This window comes from Psammomys obesus, unplaced genomic scaffold (assembly GCF_907164565.1).
Source record: "Psammomys obesus unplaced genomic scaffold, mPsaObe1.curated_primary_1811, whole genome shotgun sequence".
NCBI classification, from domain to species: domain Eukaryota; kingdom Metazoa; phylum Chordata; class Mammalia; order Rodentia; family Muridae; genus Psammomys; species Psammomys obesus.
The window spans coordinates 54811642-54830083 of NW_026585895.1; the positions used below are offsets into that span (position 1 = coordinate 54811642).

The 18442-nt window shown below is 49.2% G+C and overlaps 2 protein-coding genes across 8 annotated transcripts in view; one reads left to right on the top strand and one right to left on the bottom strand.

The window, feature by feature from the left end:
- Positions 1-2887, top strand: part of Camsap1 (calmodulin regulated spectrin associated protein 1) — a 69986-nt gene extending 67099 nt beyond the window's left edge. For both annotated transcript variants that reach the window (XM_055600173.1, XM_055600174.1), the window contains one exon: positions 1153-2887. In XM_055600173.1, coding sequence (XP_055456148.1) covers positions 1153-1455 — 303 coding nt within the window. In that variant the 3' untranslated portion in view covers positions 1456-2887. The remainder of the gene's footprint in view (positions 1-1152) is intronic.
- An 8769-nt stretch (positions 2888-11656) lies between these two features.
- The window catches only part of Kcnt1 (potassium sodium-activated channel subfamily T member 1), a 56197-nt gene continuing 49411 nt past the window's right edge, over positions 11657-18442 (bottom strand). For 4 of the 6 annotated variants that reach the window (XM_055600232.1, XM_055600229.1, XM_055600228.1 and 1 more), the window contains exons 29-31: positions 18252-18314; positions 15093-15180; positions 11657-14966 (exon numbers count right to left, since the gene is read on the bottom strand). In XM_055600232.1, the coding sequence (XP_055456207.1) occupies positions 14846-14966; positions 15093-15180; positions 18252-18314 (272 nt within the window). In that variant the 3' untranslated portion in view covers positions 11657-14845. The remainder of the gene's footprint in view (positions 14967-15092; positions 15181-18251; positions 18315-18442) is intronic. The other 2 variants (XM_055600233.1, XM_055600230.1) reach the window with 1 other exon arrangement.

Here is an 18442-nt window from a genome sequence, read left to right on the forward strand (position 1 = left end):
TTTTTCCTGGTAACTTTATTAGGATCCGGGTTGTACTCAGGGTATAATGGCTCACAAAGAGGCAGAGGCAGGGGCAGAGGCAGGCATATCTTTGAGTTCAAGGCCAGCCTGGTCTACAGAGCAATTTCCAGTATAACCAAGGCTACTCAGAGAAACCCTGTCTTGGGGGAAATCCAGTTCCAGACCATAAAACTCACCCTTTGAAAGCCACAACTCAGTGGGTTTTAGTATATTTAGTAGAATAGTGCAGCCACTGAACTGCACACTGTGTCTCCTTGGATTTCCATTATGGACTTTACATGTTTTAGGACTGGTGAGGTGACCCAGTGGGTAAAAGCACGGTTGTGCAAACCCAATGATCTGATTTCAATTTACAGATTCCATGTTAAAGGAAAGAAATGACTCCTCGAAGGTGTATTTTGACCTTCACATGTACAATATACACACATTATGTAGCTTTTGGGTCTGTTCCCCCACCCCCAAATTTGGCTTTCTGCCAATGTTTAGAAGTTTAGAAGTGTGGTTGTCTGTACCTGAAGATTCATTTTCATGATTGGAGAATAGGCCTATGTATAGTAGGTCATTCATCATAGGAAGAGTATTTGGAATATGTCTACATTCATCTATAGACAGTGAACATGTGTGAGTTTTGACATGGATCTATGTTTTGTGTGTGTGTGTGTGTGTTTGTGTGTAACATAGGAATCACAGGGCCACATAAACACTGTCCACTAGTGTGTAGAATAGCGGACTCCTTCTGTGGTGACTACACCATTGTATACCTGTCCTCATAGTCTTTTACTTTAGCCATTCTAGAATTGTGAAGTGATGCTCACTTGATTTTGATTGGCATTTCTCCAAAGTATAAAGCTGTGAAGCATCTTTTCATGTAATTCGTCAGTTTGTCTCAGCAGAATTTTCCATTGCTTGCTCACTCTCTAGTAAAATCTCGTTGCCACCTGATGTTCTATCAAGTGACCAACATAACTTTTCTAAGTGTGGAGGTTGTACTGGACGCGTTTTAGCTTTTCTTAAAAGTGAGTGCTTATTGGACACTTACTGCCTTGGAACAATACCTACCCATTGGACAGTGATGGGAACCTGGGATATAATAGTGGCATTCAGTGTTTCCCATCTCTTCCCACTCCCTAGGAGCTGGAGAAGTGTGATGCCAACCACTACATCATTCTGTTCCGAGATGCAGGGTGCCAGTTCAGGGCGCTTTACTGCTACCAACCCGACACTGAAGAAATCTACAAACTCACTGGCACAGGGCCAAAGAACATCACCAAGAAGATGATTGACAAACTGTATAAATACAGTTCTGACCGAAAGCAGTTTAACCTAATCCCAGCCAAGACCATGTCTGTCAGCGTGGATGCACTCACTATCCATAACCACTTGTGGCAGCCCAAGAGGCCCACGGTGCCAAAGAAGACCCAGACTCGTAAGTGACCATGGCAGCCAGGACTCTGAGAGGATGAGCTGACGGGATCCCTATTTATTATTTTCATCCATTTGGTACGAAGTGTGATGAGCCATGGACAGTTTTGTACAGAGTTTCCTAGTAAACAGAGAAGATCCTCTCACACCTGCACATGTGGATGCTGGGCATGAAATATGCAGAAGTGAGTGCTGTGCTTTTGTGGGCATGGCTCTGTGGCCCTGCTGACCTCTGAGGTCCCAGAATAAGGGATGTCATGGAGTGAGATCCTGGGCTGTGGCCCCCTCTCTTGAAGTTCTTCAGGATAAGTTAAATGTGATCTTCTCTCTGGCCTCCCTTTACCCCTTTGCACATTGCCTGATGCCCCATGTTGGCCAGCTGTCATCGTGCGTGATTATAGGGTTGAGGCTCGCTCGGGTCAGGGTGTTTGAATGTCTTCATAAAAGTTCGTATGGGAAATCTTTTTCATTTTAGAAATTGTATGATATTTATTGACTGTGTCTACTGCCAACCTTTATATCCAGTTCTAAGATTTCTGAAGAAAAAAAAAATCCTGTTCCTTGCTGCTCAGAAAAAGTTTACTGAAAATGCCAGTTCACTAAAAGCACTGAAATCGGCAAAGTTTGTCTTCTGCTAAGATGACGTTTACATATTTGGAGTGAGTATTTCTGCCACACAGTCTGGAGGGTTGTGGGCTACAGCTAGCTGATACTGGCCTCGTTGGAAGCAGGCAGCCTAAGCCAGCCTCAGCCGCCACTGGTTAAGTCTGGAGATGTGCTGATATGTTCACTTTAATAAAGGCAGATTTTGGTATAGTAGCGTACTTTCTGCCCTTTGGTCGCCGGTTCCTTGTGGTGGTGTGATGTCCTGGCTTGCCTACCATAGTTCTTGCTTCTAGAGGAACAGCATGCTCAGTGGGGTGTGCAGTCTCAGGTGAGGTTGGTAATTCTGTTTTGTTCCTCTTTAAAACCTGGTAGTTATTTGCAGTTATTTCAGAAGGGCATAGCTACTTCGGCTCTCTTCCCCACTGGTCCCTGTGGTGGATGACTGCATTAGAACAGACTTTGGGAGGAGCAGAGGTGCCCAGCGATGGATCAGCTGTGCGAAGACCCTGGAGCCACTTTTAGTTTTGCACATTTCTTTTTGAGAGTTTTACTTGAATCTGTCTCAACTGCAGGAGAGAATTGAAGATAATAGAGGAAACTTAGACAGGTGTTAGCACTGGCAGAGTCAGGTAGACCAAGGAAAGGAGCTTGGGATGGAAACGCTGGAGGGGTGAGGTCTCATGTTCTATCCAGTCAGGGGTGGCGCTGTGCTGTATGAGCATTAAAGTCTGTGACCGCCTGTCATCAACTGTCCCCGTGTGTCTTCATTTCTCACCGTGCACTTAATGTTATATTTATTTTAAGAGGGCACTAAAATGTAATAAAATAATGAACTGGCTTTCTGTTAACCGTGTGTGGTTGTCACAACTCCTTCTGCTGACAGTGCCGCCCAGCTCCTGGCTTCCAGGCAGCTGCATGTAACTTCTGTGTTATCTAGGAATTTATTTTTTGTGAAGAGTTGGAAGACCTGGTGTAGAGCAATAAGTTGCATTTTTACTAAACTTCTAATGTGACGGTTCCTGAAGACTGTTTCAGAGCTCAGGGTCTGGATGACAATATAGTACCTTGTATGTGTCAGGCACTAACTATGTAAGCCATGTGGCTTGGTGGCTTAGCAGCCCCCGTGTCTCCTGTATGCCATGGCACAGCAGTTTTTTGTTTGTTTTGTTAAGTTTCCGGTATAGGACTTTGCTATAGTGATCTGGGGCCTTCTGGCTGGAGCAGTCGATCTGTGCTTACACACAGTGTGCTTTCTGACTCCTCCAGTGTGTGGGTACCTTGTCTTGACCAACAGTGCTGTCAGGGCCCCTCTATATTGCCTTTCAGCAGTATTAGATGCTCTATTGGTTTACAGTGGGCTTTGTGCAAAAAGTGTCAAGTGATTCAACACCATGTCTACTCACGTGGAACATTCCCCAGAGGAGCCCAGGATGGTTAGTATTAAAAACATGTCTCAGAAATATGTGTGTAGACACATGGGGATGTGAGGGGCCTGTGCCAGGTACACGTGTGTGTACACAAGGGATATACCCATATATGCACCTGGAAGTCTGTAGATGGTCTGTGTACACACGTGTGACTACATGCCTAAGATAACATTTCTGGTGTGACTTTTTGACCTGCAATGCAATCTCCAGTTAAACTTTTCAGGCCCAGACTACTTCAGACAATATTGAAAAGTGTCATAATACAATTCACTTCTAGATTGTTTGAAACTATGGTTGTTACTTGAAAAGTAAATTTTTTTGTTGTTGCTGAAAGTTAGTTAATTAACTTGGGTAAACCTTTACAGAGTGCTTCTGGTTTATGTAGTAAGATGGCTTTGATGTTGGTGGCCTGAGCCTATCAGTGATCATTTTATGGTTATCTGCCAGTGCCACACCTGTAAAGCCCGTATTGCCTCCTGTGTTGTGGTTGTAGCCAAGTCACCAGTGCCAGCCGGGAAGCAGCCCAGATCCTCTCGTGTCCCCCTGATTCCTTTGCAGTAGACGTGTACCTTGAAGGCTCAGGGTCTTTCCTGGTGTCTTGAGGTCACTCTGGGGCTCTTCTGGTACTTGGGATCACTGGTGTTCTATGCTTTGTGTTGCTGTGATAAATGAAAACCATAATAAATAAAAACTACAAGTGCAACTTGGGGAATAAAGGGTTTGTTTGCCTTACAGATTACACTCTACCATTGAGGGAAGCCGAGGCAAGAACTGCGGCAGAGACAGCAGGGGAAGTGCTGCTGTTAGCTCGCCTCCCCCCCCCCCCCCCTTGTGCTCTACTGCTGTTTCCACACAGGCCAGGCCCTCCTACATCACTTAGCAATCAAGAAAATGCCACACAGAAATGACTATAGGCCAGTTTGATGGAGGCAGTTTCTCAGTGGGGATTTTCTCCCAGATTTTACTAGATATGTGTTGACAAAAACTATGACAGCCCACGAAACTGTGAAAGGTGTTCCCAGTATCTTCCTGTGCCACATTTGAAGACTTGTGATGGAAGCTTCCCTGACAGAAAACCTGGGCTTCCTAATGTGTCTCGGTGCACGAATGATAGGTTCCTCCCGTTGCCCCTGCGTCCCTCACACTTTGCTAGGGTTGTGTCCTGGGAAGGTACATTTTGACTGTAGTACTCAGTGTCCTTACCCATCCCAGGTGTTTGTCTGTGTTGTTTTCCCTAGCCATCCACTGAGTTGTAAGGAGGCACCACGGTGAAGCTTGAGTGGTGGGGTTAGTATCTGAGCCCAGGCTACGCTGCATGGGTGCTTCACACAGGTACAGTGTTCACAGCTAATATGGGTGGTACAATCCTAGCAGCAGTATGGTGGCACCTTTCCCATGAGAAGGGAGGCCCAAGCCAGCCTCGTTCTGAAAGCTACTGCCTGAGGAAAGGTCCTGGCTGGTGTTCCTCTGAGCACATGTAATCTTTAGGGAGTAGGGTGCCTGTCTTCACTCCAAGACAAGATCTATGCTCTTCCAGGTTTGTATCCTGGCTGGAAATGACCCTGTCTTGTTTTCTGGTATGTAGAGAAAGAGGCTAACTCATGCCATAGGCAGGAAAACGTTTCCTTGTGGTTTTAGGGGGAGGGGTCTTCCATGTTTGATTATATGGCCTTGTGGGAGTCCTGTGCAGCCACTGCTACTAGTTCTAGATGCTACAGGTGACAAATCTGAGAGGGTGGCTTTATGCTCGCTGTCGTGTAGGGGTCAGGGAACAGCTAAGCTCCAGCCAGGGTCTAGTACTGCAGAACTGGGTTTCTGTGTGGTGGTTTTCAGTTGAACTGACACAGCTATTTCTCTCTCTGCATTTTTTAAATTAATTACAGTTTATTCACTTTATATCTCAGCTGTAGCCCCCTCCCTCCCTCCCTCATCTCCTCCCATGCCCCTCTCCAAATCCACTGATAGGGGAGGTCCTCCTCCCCTTCCCTCTGACCCTAGTCTATCAGGTCTCATCAGGGCTGGCTTTATTGTCTTCCTCTGTGGCCTGGTAAGGCTGTCCGTCTCACACACACACCCCCCCCAGGGGGAGGTGATCAAGGAATAGGCTGACCTGCCCTGATAATAGGAGAGTGGGAATGAAAAGGGACAAGAGACGCGAGAAATGAAGACCAAGACAGTTTCTCTGATCAAGGTCTCAGTTTATTCGAATTTTTTCATACAACTTTATAGGCAGGGTGGAAGGAATGCAGTTGCCTTTGGCAGGGTCACTAAGTGACTATGAATCCCAGGATGGCCCACCAGAGGAGTCACAAGATGTGCTAATAATGGTTGTTTGGAAATTTCCTCAGAAGTGTTACTTGGGAAGTCCGAGGGAGAAGAAGGTTTAAGGTAGTTCAGGAAATTAATCTTATCAAAAGCCCCAGGTCAGCCAGGAATGCATTATTGTATCCAAGCAGTAGGCCCTTAAGCCAGGCCAAGCCAGATGCCAAAATTCAAGGGGCAGCAAGGTGCCAGAAGGCCCCCCACAACAGGCCACTGAGTTCATGTCAGAGACAGTCCCTGTTCCCCTTACTAGGGAACCTATTTGGATGATCAATCCTCATTCAGAAAGGCAAACGGACGGACATCGGAAGAGAAGAGGGAGAAAAATGGGCCTCTGAAAGACTCTACCCAGCAGGGTATTAAAGCAGATGCTGAAGCTCACAGCCAAACTTTGGGCAGAGTGCAGGGAATCTTAGGGACAGGAGCTCCTCAATTAGAGCAACAGAACCAAGAAATCTGGGCCCAAGAGTCTTTTCTGAGACTGATATTCCAACCAATGACCATGTGTGGAGATAACCTAGAGCCCTGCACAGATGTAGCCCATGGCAGCTATTGTTTGTTTTCAAAAGACAGCATGGTTTTGGTCCATATACTGTCTGTAGTTCAAGGTAGACCTTTGGAGATGGGTGTGGAGCTCCCAGGCAGTGCCAAGTGCATTCTCACAAGGTGCTTGCTGGAATCATCTTTGTCACCAGGGTTCCCCCGCATATATCCTAGGTCATGTTCAGTAGTAGAGCTTTTGTATACTCACACCAGTTCACTTACCTGCCATTGATGCAGTTTTGAAATCGTGATAAATGTTTGTGGTGCTGGGAATTGTTAGGTGCGGCTGTTTCATAGTGACATTTAAGCCATTGTGCATGTTTTTTGCCCCGGGAGAGTAGACCCTGGGACATGTAGTCTCTGCTGGTTAACAGTGGAGCCTGTCCCCACTCTGGGACTTGTGGTTCTAGGTGTGGTATCAGATGAGGATGGCACTTGCTCTCGAATTGTTCATGCTTAAAGTTCCAGGGATCTCCTTTGAGCTCGGTAATGACCACCAGGAATGGGGATATCTCCTTTTGTTGCCTGTTAGTAATTGGTGGGTGGTTAATAAAAGGTAGTTAAACTTCTGTCAGGTGAGCTCACGGAAACAGATGCTTTCCTCTGCTCCTGAGTTCAGGAAGGATGTAGGATGTTTTTTTCTTTGAGGTTTTTTTGGTTTTGTTTTATTTTGTTTTGAGACAGCGTTTCTTTGTGTAGCCTTGGCTGTCCTGGACTTGCTTTGTAGACCAGGCTGGCCTTGAACTCACAGAGATCCGCCTGCCTCTGCCTTCCTGAGTATTTTTGAAGGTATTAAATAGGCACAGGACAGAGCACGTAGGTGTAGGCTGACCCCTTCATCTCTGCCTTCCTTGGTGCTGTCAGGTGGCTGGCGTTCTTCCTTGGACTGTCCCTGGTGCCATGTGGGATGCCATGTGAGCAGGCCCGCAGCACTGTACACTGGCACTCAGTTGGCACTTGCCTATGGGTAGGATGGAGGTAAGGTGTAGCTACCCCCAAGGGCCTTTGAGATTTGAGCCTCTCTGTCCCTGAGAAGGAAGTGCAGCCAGCATGTGCAAAGTCATTCAGATGGTACAGTAGAGAAGGCACATCTCAGACTCAGGGAGCCTTCTGGGGAAGCGGAGGAGGAGCCGTTGCCCTCTGGCTTCCTAGTGAGTAAAGTGGAGGATTTCACAGGAGGGCCCCACAGTCATGTTCCTGCTGCAGGGTCCTGTGGGTCCACCTGGCCGGGTGCTGGCACATGGTGGGCTCACAGGAGCCCTGGAGGGTCGGGGGTTTGGAGCAACATGAGTTGTCATTTGTTCAGCCATGTGTTCATCAAACTCTCCTCCTGTGAGGTGCCAGTCTCCTTAGCCCCTTTCCACTCAGTTTGGTTTTGGTTTTTCGAGACAAAGGGTTTCTCTGTGTAGCCCTGGCTGTCCTGGAGCTCACTCTATAGACTAGGCTGGCCTCAAATTCACAGAGATCCTCCTGCCTCTGCCTCCCGAGTGCTAGGATTAAAGGTGTGTGCTACCTCTGTCACCACCACCACCCCTGCTCTCAATGGGCATTCCTGACCACTTGAGGTTGACCACAGTTCCATCTCTTCATTGGCTGGTTATGCTTTTTGTCTTGTAAGCTGTCTGTACAAGTTTTTGCCTATTTCATTATCTTTTGCTAATCGATTGGCTTTTTACTTTTTATGCTGTCTTGTGATAAATAAATCTTAAGATTTCTAGGGCTGCATTATCAACTTATTAGTGTTGAAAATTTCCCTCTCTAAACTCAGCACTCAGAGAGGCAGAGGGAGGTGGATCTTTGTGAGTTCAAGGCCAGCCTGGTCTACAAGAGTGAGCCCAGGACAGCCAAGGCTACACAGAGAAACCTTGTTCGGGGGGGGGGGGGGGGAATAAAACAAAACCACCCAGAGTGTTACGTTAAATACCGGCAGAAAAGTTGAGACCACAGAGGGAACGAAGTTCTTCAGAGGCTGTGAGAGGATGGTGCCTGGGCCTTCAGGTGAGCTGTGGCTGGTTCAGTGCCTGCAGCTGTGAGGGCGCTGGGGAGTTTTTACCTGTATTCATGTTTCCCATTAATAACACTGATGCAGACAGCATCTAAACAAAGGATTCTTCTGTCAAACTTGTCATGAGCAGTCTTGTTCAAGTCTTTATTAATTCTCACACTAGATAGAGGCACTTGAACCCTGTTCACATTCTGTGAAAAGGACTGTCCTTAAGGCTTTGGTTTGTCTTTCCTGCCTCCTTGCCTTGATGCAGCTTCTACCCACAGCTGCCTAGCAGAGCTGTAGGGCACCCTCCTGGTCCTGTTTGTAGATGTCCTTTTTTAGTGTGCCAGATTAGGTTGGGATTTATAGAATGCTTTTTATCCCACTGAAATGATGGTGACTTTTTTCACCATTATTTCTTCCTGGTGTTTAAACAAACTTGTTTTTCTGGACTAAATGAACCCAGCCCTATCCTTTTAACACATTGTCAGAATCGATTTGCTGACATTTTGTAATGTTTATGCTGAGAGCTCCAGGAACATTTAACCTCTGGCTTCTGCAAACTTGCATTCATGTCCCCCCCCCCCCCACTAAAGAATTTGCCTTGCACAGTCCTGAAGGCAGTCTCCACCCTGTGTCCTTCTATATCTATGACTTGAACACTTAGAAGAACACCAGTGAGATAGGCATGGATCAACTATGTCCTTGTCACCTTGATTCTCCTCTTTCAAAGCCTTACAGTAAACCTATTCATATTTAAAGTTCTGGGGCTTAGGGCCTGAACATGGGAATTTGGGATTCACTTTGCCATGACAGATGTCATCTCAGCAAGGCTTCTCCTGGGAAAGCTGACCTCACATTTTCCTCCCATTTTTGAATGGTGGAAGTACTGGAAACTACCCAAAGAACACAGTAGTGTGTGTTAGCTATGAAACACAACTTTGTAACATGAGCATCTAGACAACTGAAGCAGGAGGATCATAAACTTGCCTGGGCTACATAGTGAGACCGAGGTGTACAGGTGGTGGGGGGCAACCAGGGAGGGTCCAGTGGTCATGGGCAGAGCAGTTGATGGACAAGGTGTTGGTTCCTGCAGGACAGAGAGCTTAGTCCAAATTGACTGCTGCCTGGGTTGGTGATGGGCCTGTTGTACTTTAGTGGTCCACCTGTATATAACATAGAGATCATAAAGCATGTTGACTGTTCCCAACTGGTCTGGGTCTCATAAGATGGAGCACCTGGACCAGGTAAGTGAAGGGGATTTATTAACTGTAGAGGACAGTGGGAATCAGAATCCTCCTCTAGGTTCAAACAGTCTGGAAGGTGGCACCCCTCACTTGAGGGGCTGTTGGAAAGCAGCCTTCATTTGATAGCTGCACCCTGGGGCAACAGGGCTCCCTGGGCCAAAGTGCTGAAGAACACCCTGTGTCTAGGGGCAGAAGCAGGGCCTAGCAGTTCTGACTGCCTCTGCCTGTCTCACTATGCCCTACTGTACTATGCTGCTGAGGGCTTTTGAGTGTTTTTTGTAGTTGTTTTATGTATATGAATGTTTCCTGCATGTATAGATTAGAAGCTGTGCCTGCTTCATGTCTGCAGAGGTCTAAGAAGGCATCAGGTCTCCTGGAACTGGAGTTCCAGATGGTTGTGAACTGCCAGGTGGGTGCTAGGAACCAAACCTGGGTCCTTCAGTAGAACAGCAATTGTTCTTAACCGGTGGGTCATCTTTTTAGGCAACCCTCCCCACTTCCTCCCTTCTCCCCTTTTTTACAAGGTCTTGCTATGTATATCAGCCTGGCCTCTGCTTCTTGAATCCTGGGATCAAAGATATGTGTCCACACACTCAGCTTGGTTTGTGTCTTCACTATGCCATAGTGGGTGAGATTTCATCCTCTCATATGGCTTGGGAAAAGAAAATATTTTCAGGTGAAGTGTTAATAGGGAGATATTGCCATATCTCCAATTAGGGACCCCTGGGGACAGGCTGCCCCAGCCTCTGCAAGTCAGCAGTGCAGCCTGCAACACTGGCTTGTGCCAATGCTATGTGCTGATCCTGTTGCTTCCAAGCCCTGGGCAGGCCTGGAGGTTGGCCTTTCTTGGTTGCTAGAACTCCACCTGAGGGGAGTGGGCAGAGGCGCTGTTTTTTTGGAGAAGGGCAGGGCAGGTCTGTCCCAGCCTGGCTGCCCTTTATGGCTTCCTTGGGACCTCAAGATGGAGAGTTGGTGTAGATACCACCCAAATGTAGCACTACCCCAGCAGTATAACCTGGTGTGATGATGGAGTTTCTGAGAAGTTTACTTCAAAGTCCAGGTTTGTGCCTTGCTACTCCGAGCTCTTAACAGTGGGCCAGTGCCTCAGTTTCCCTGGTGAAGGGAGTACCGCCTGCCCTATGAGAGGATCCCTGAGTCTGAGGGAAGAGTGCCTCTGGCCATGCAAAAGACAATGCCATGGCTTTCCATCTGAGTTAGTGGACATGTGCTTCAAGTGGAGGCTGGGGATGGGCAGTGTAAGAGCCCCACTGCCTGCTATCTTCTGGACCACTACCAGCTCTTTAGGACATCTCTGTTGATCCACGTAACATATGCAGAGCTGGATGCTCCCACTTGGAAGAAGAGCAGGCCCTGGGCCAGGGAAACACTAGGATGTCCCTGGCTGCAAAGGGTCTGAACAAAGAAAGAGGATGGGGCTTGTTGTGTATAAACTGCCTATCCCTGGCAGGTACCTTTTAGGGGTACCCAGAGTTGTCTATGCAGAGCTCCCCCTAGGAATCTGGACTCTGAGCCAGGGTTGCAGCTGTTTGTCTACATAGGCAGATGTTAACCACCAGCTCAAGACTAAAGCATTGTGTGAGTTGGAGTTGCACTGGGAAAGTACACTGCAGGGTCTGGGACAGACAGGTGCCTCCGTCTGCTCATGGGGGCTCACAGAAACTGAAGTGACAAACACCAGCCCTGTATGGATCTGAGCTAGGACCTCTGTGTATACCTATGTTTGTGTAGCTCAATGTTCTTTTGAGACTAATAACAATGGGGTGGAGGGTGTCTCTGATTCTTTTGCCTATACTTGGGACCCTTTTCCTCCTACTGGGTTGCCATGTCCAGCCGTGCTGTGAGGGTTTGTGTTTAGACTTATTGTATCTTGTTAGGCCATTTTCAGTGGATAGCTCTAGGAGGCCTGTTTTTGTTGTTGTTGTCTGTTTTTGTTTTTTTAAGGAAAATAGGTGTTGATCTGGGGAATAGGGGAAGGACTGGAAGGAATGAGGGAGGGGAAATGTATGAGAGAACATAACATATGAGAGAACAAAGTATATATAATATATCCAAACCTTTATTGATACCAAAGGTATATCTCTGCTTTGTGTGCAGCGAGCATTAGACACACAGAACCCCATTCTCAAGGAACCTGCTTTCTCAGAAGGGAAGACAGAAAATAAACTGAAATTAATAAGGTATTATCTAAAACTGTTAGCTTCCCCACAACAATATTGTTTTATTGTTATTCAAATGCAGTATTTCTTTGTATTCTACACTGTCTTCCTAATGAAGTTTATCCAAGGGGGAAAAATTGTGACTCAGTTTAAAAAGACCCTTGACATCGTCATTAAGATGTGACTGCATGGGGTGTGTGTAAGATGAAGGGTCAGAGTGGTGGGATAAGAGCATGGTGGTGCTGACCTGGGTGTTCTGGCAGAGGTAGACTGGTCACACGCCCTTAGCAATCTGTCTTGAAAACTCCCAACCAGATGCCTTGCAGCATGAGGCACATGGATTGGTGGAGTGAGTGGGACCTGGGAGATGGGTCATGTCTCAGAGTCTTGCTTTCTTGTCCACTGTGGCTCTGCCTTGTCATTGGCCAGCTGATGTGGCAGATGTATAGCTGGATTGGTGTCACCCGTGTGCAACTGTTTTGTCCTTTGCTATGGTCTCTGTCTCTGCCCTTCCTCTTTTTCTGCATTAAGCACCTAAGCAATCAGAAATCCCTTCCTCTGCCTGTCAAAGCCCATCTTTAAAAACAAGTTCCTGAGATGGCCTAGAACCTGCAGCAAACACATACTGCACAGGCTCCCTGCTCTTGAGCACCCCCCACCCCCGCAGAAGCACTCCTAGTCACTGCTGCCATTGCCTCACTTAACCAAAGGCTACAGCACCCAAGACATTTGGCGCTATTTTGAGCAGGTTTTGGCTCAATTAGTTAGGAACAAGAGAGATAAAAGGCTTCTTGCTAATTTTGTGTACTTTGAAAGTTCTGTTGCAGTGGAAAGGCAGGGCCTTTCCATTTGAAACAAGTGTTCATGCGAGTGTCCCAGCAGGGTATGAGGGCTGGGAGAATTGACGGTATCCAGGAATGGCAGTGCACAGGGATACTGCAAAAGACAGGTTGTCTTCTAAGCCTGGAGATGAAGGCAATGGAAGCCATGGAAGATTCCAGCTGTGCAAGTGGCTTTTATTGATCGCAGCACACAAATCCTCCAGGCCCAAGTACCAGTCCCAGGGCTTGGCATCTTTAGAAACTATCAAAAGGCTGAGGTGGAGTTATCTGCCTCTACCTGTGGGAGAAGCCCCCCTCCCCCCCCCACTATTGGTGACTGAAAATGTTTGTCCATGCTGTATGTAGGCGCACAAGGCAGTAAACATCCACATATGGGTCAGGCGGCTTTTCCCAAGGGGCTTCAGAGGTGGCAGCTTCCAGGGCAGCTTGAAGACTTCGGCCATCTAGATGAAGAGCACCTCTGCTGTTCTCTGGGCTCAGCAGCCAGGCAAGTGGTCGAGCAGGGAGATAGAATGTGGGTACAGGCTAAGCCCCCTCCTGCTACAGACTGATGGCCACTGATAAGATCCCAGCCTAGGTAAGTCCTGGCCACCCTCACCCAGGGTTAAACTACCTGCTTCTCAACCCAGGCCGCAGAACTTCCGAGTCCTCACAGCCAACTCTGTCCCATAACACTTCCCCAAGACTCAGGCATACTTTGTGAGCTAGGTTCCAGACAGGCAAGGAGTGGCGGTAGGAAGGCTGGATTTGCAGGCAGGTCACGGGACAGGGAGGCTTGGCCCTAAGCACCCTTCTCAGGCACACTGCAGCAACTGCCTTCCCCCTTATTGCCTGCTCATCTGAAGTTCCATTTGCTCTGAGAAAGCCTGGGCCCTTTGGTCCATCCCACTTATCTCAGCCTTTTAGGACACTCAAGAAACACCCCAGGTGGGTGGTGGTGATTCACATAGTCACATCAGGGCCACCTTCCTCCCCATTGTGGGGTGAGGATAGATTTCCAGGGGTTTGGGGCCTTATGTGAGCTCTGGCTTCCTCAGGGGCATGCTGGACCATAGAAATTGATGGACAGCTTGCTTGAGGTCCTCTGGGCATTATACCCCATACACCCTGGGGCAGCTGCCCAGACCCAGCCACTTATAGCCACAGAGGATTTTGTTAGTGTTTTGGGAAGGCCATGCTGGCCATGGCAGGGGTTGGAGGCTAGTCTGTGAAGTCTGTGGTGAGGAATAGCCCTAAGACAGGTGAGCCTCTGCGGTATCCCACACCCAGTGCTCTGGAGCCTTGATGGGCTGTCTTGTCCCATGCATGCCTGCAGGGTGTATCCATTTTAATAGAAGGTTCTGACTGTACAAACCACAAACAAGAATGAAGTCAGCTGCCTGGAGCAATCCCTGGAGACCCGAGCCATGGCCAGGGCCCAGAGTTAATTGTGCTTCTCAGACCAGTTGTTTAGAGATAACACTGCTCTGAGTGTGTGAAATGGTCCACAGAGACACATCGACTGCCAGTCCTGGGTCCCCAAACATCATGGCTGGGGAAGCTCAAGTGTGATGGCTAGAAACAGTATCTGACTTCCATAGCCAAAGCTGCAGGACTCCGTGAAGATGCACCGCAGACCCCTGCAGGGGCTGCAGAGCACAGGGTCAGGATGGGGCCTCCTGACCAGGTTTCCAAGTCCCTGTTTTTCTCCTCTCCTTAAAGATGTGTGGCATCTTTATTGGTTGGCCCCTTACCTGCTTCTGGGGAGAGGCAACCCATAGGCCCTGGTGTAGTTCCAGAGCCCAGTAGCAGCTCTGATCAGAACAGCATGTTGTGTGGCTAGAGAACACACTGCAAGAGGACCCCCCAATTCCAGGTCTCTCCTTCTCCTATGGCCCCAGCGCCCCTGCAGAAGTTACTGAGTGAAGCCATGCACGGTGGTGGGCTCTGGGGCAGTGTCCAGTCCCTGTTCTGTCCTTTGGTTGCTTGCCTCACACTTTGGTCTGAACCCAGTCACGAGTTGTGGTACAGCTGTGTAAAGAGACGTAAATCAAACAGATTTGTAAAAATAGGTTAAAAAGTGCTCCCTGCCAGCTTTCAGGGTGGTCCAGTGGTCTCACTACTGGCCCCACTGAGAAGACTTCCTTTTTGGGGGCAAGCCCTAGAGCCACTAAATAGTCATAGTGCAGCCTGCGTGGGCCAGGCTAGGGTGTGACGGTGTTCCCTCTTGTTCCGTGTCCACCTGTCTGCCCCAGCATGGCCTTCTCACTGCTCAGAGCTGTGTCTCATCCCGGGTCTCAGGATTACAGGATGAGAGCTTGTTGCTGTAGCTACTCTTGCGACTCTGGGAGCTGCTGGACATGTGGGCCAGGGGGTCGGAACGGATGAGGTACCTGAAGAAGATACCAAGGAAAGCCCTGGAGTGGCAAGCCGGGCAGCTAGCCACACCAGACCTGTGCCAACTGTAGGTTCACAGAGCCCCACACCTGATGCTGGGAGGGCCAGGACTTTATACTCACACAATATCGTTGGGCTCCAGCCTTGTGTCTGGTGGGGGGTTGATGAGTACGTAGGAAAGGGTATTCTGGTGATGATCGTTCATCTCATCTGCAAAGGACATAGCCCAGACATCACCACAACTCCACCCAGCACAGCTCTGCAGAGCCCCAAGGAGCCAGGGGAGCTAGTTTTCCAACCTTTTTTGTTACTGGCTGGTCGCCCTGACCCCTGTCCTCAACTCCTGCCTGCACTGAGCAGGGTTCAGCCATAGCAACAGTAGAGCACTGGTTCCCACCTGCCTGTGCAGCTTGCTTAGTTCAGCCAACCTCAAGTGTGTATGTCGGGGGTGGGTCCTGAGCAGAGGCATGGAGCACACCTGCACATTCCCACTTCCTACAGGTCTGTATGGGCAGGTGCATATGCTCACATGCATACATACTTGCACAACACCTGAGTATACTTGTGCAGAACCATGCATGCCTTCACCTGCATATATAACGGTGTATACTTAAACACACCTGTGCATAGCCCTCTATGCACCAACACATATACCTGTGTGCACCCATAAACACTACTGGTCACTTGCACATATGACACATCCATATACCTATAATACCCACATGCACAGCTGTATAACACACACACCATCTGCCCCACAACTACATCGGCCCAGGCCTCCCTGAAGTGCTCTGCAGGTGCTACCACCCCTGGGGACTAGAAAGACTACCTCTACTCCCTATACTTTGGACTCACTGATTAGAGAACAGGGTCATTTCCTCCTGCTTATGGCTATGCTGCTGCTCCTCCAGGGAGAGAGCCCAGAGTTACCATGGATATGATCTATAGGAATGTGGGCGGTTCTGGAGACACACTGCCAATTAGCTCATTAATGTGTGTGCTTGACCAGCAGGGCACCATTACCACATACAGTGCTGGCAGTGGCCCTGAGCTTTCTTGCCTCAGTTTACCCACTTCATATTTAAAGGTACTTCTGGACTCAAAGGATATAAAAAATGAAGGTGACCTGAGACAGGGCATCCTCTGCGTGGCCCCTCCCAATTCTCTCTATCCTTTGGTCATGCTGGACATAGCTCTAAGAAAGAAGCTGACCCCTCTGTGAAACTGAAGAATCTCCCCGGGAGCCAACTGAGCCAGGGCAGGGCATGCCTCAGCTCTCAGAGCTGTAGCTCAGGATGCAGGAATATGGCACAAAATGCTTCTGCGAAGTGGGGGCACGGGCTGGGCCTCAGGACCAGTGGGTAGTCCAGGTGAAGACAACACCTGTCTACTTCTACAGGGTAGGTGGCCTGCCCTCCACAATGGGATGTTCTTCTGTCCCATGAGCATCAATTCCTGCTTTTTCCTCCAATCCTACAGTCAAGATCCCCCATTGTATGGCTCATGCTGGGAGCCAAGTGGGAGGTGTGTGACTCTGGGACAAAGTCCCTCATGCAGTGCTGGGGTGGGCAGTGCAGGGACAGCAGGGTCTGTGCAGAAGCAGGGGTACTCAGGTATGCTCACAACACTTCAGAGCACAGCCGCTGATCTGTGTCTGTCAGGGCCACCATACAGACATCCCACAGGTGGGGCCAGAAGCCCTAACTGTGAGAGGAAACTGCTAGATCCTTCCTCCTTAGGGCTGGACCATGGGTTCCCACTCTCCTCCAACCAGGAGCAGATCTTGGAATGTCTGAGACTAGCAAAACCCACGAGAAGGCAGAACTTGACTTGGCTTTGTGTTTCTGTGGTGTTGAGCTGAGGGGCCCATGCCAGTTCCCAGCTGGAGTACCAGGGTGGGGCTGTGGTCAGTCTTGTGGCACTGACTCCAACTGCCTGGCTGGGGAGGGCAAGCCAATTACCCTGAGGTGGCTTCAGCATGCCCAGGTTTGGTAAAGGTGGGCTGCAGGGCAGGGATGAGGCCTTGCTTGAATGTACTTCTAGAATGGCAACTCCCAACAGCTCAGACCTCTGCAGTGGCCCTGCTTCCTCTTGCCCCCTTTCTTCTTCCCCAGCCAAGTACCCCCTAGACCCAGGCCTGGGCATCTACATTACCATGTAGTTTTCCCATGTAGTTAGAGCTTGGTCATCTCAGAACCAGAGTAACTTCAGGGCTGTGCTCTTTCATCCTGCTTTCTATGCACACTGAGCACCTGGGTCCAACCCCACCCTGAGTGTGCCCCTTTCTGAGCAGGGTGTGGCATTCTGACCTGACATCCTGACACCACTCCCTGCTGCATGTAGGGTACTGTGAGACCCTGCTGCCAAGATGCAGCACATTTTCCCCAGAGATGCTCAATGAACACCCAAGAGCATTTTGTGACCCTTTGGGAGCTGCCCAAGCCCTCGCCTGCCCACTTTGCCTAGGAGCTACACAGGAAGCAGATGTAGCTAGGTGCAGGGTATGCTTGGTTTGTGGAAGTCACCAGCAGATCAGAACCCCAAGTGCCAGCAGAGGGCCCAGCTTCCATGAATGCTGTTATGGAGGGACAGGATGAGGAAAACCACAAGCCCAGGAGATGCCAACACTTCACTTCTGTGGCTGCCCACAGCCATCCTTGCAAATCCTTATTCGCAGCTAACGTGATATCTACTTGGGCCCAGATACCCCTAAAGCTCCCAGGCAACCTGGATGGAGGTGGGGCACCAAAGACAGTGGCTTCGGCCCTGCTCTGGGTGCTGACAGGCCTCAGTGGGAAGTAGCTCCTTGGAGGAGGTGCCCAGTAGAGTAGAGCCATCTCTTGAAGCCCCAAGTATCCCTGTCTTGTGCAATGCAGGCCTGCCTATGCCTTGGCACAGAATGCCAACCTTAATTTCCATTCTCATGCCTGGCAGGAGGCCCACTAAGACACACAGGGACTTTGGGTATCTCGTAGGATTAGCTAGAAAGTCCAGTTGTTGCTGAGACAGCCTGCTGTATAGACAGGGCAAAGCTGAATGCCATAGCACATCCTAACAACAGAACTGGGTCAAGTATTTTGGGTTAAGCCTGGGGCCAAGTTGGGCACCATCATCTGGGCTTCCATGGCCCTCAGCTAGAACAAAGCAAGAAGGAAGGTCTGAGAACCCACTGTGGACACACAAAGCCCTCTCTTCTCTCCTGGTCACTGCCTGGCCCAGCCAAGGTGGCAAAGGGTTGGCACATCCCGTGTGGTGGCCAGTATTCACTGGAGCAGAATTACCTTGCAAATATCCCAGGTTTACCCGATTCATCACATCACTGGCTGTTAAATTTGCTACGTCCTCTATGGAACACATAGGAGAGGCACAGACAGAAACAGAGAGAGAGATAGGTCAGCAAGCATTGGCGGGGTGGGCACACTGGCACAGCAGAATGGGTGCAGGGCAGTGGCCAGCTACACGCAGACACTGT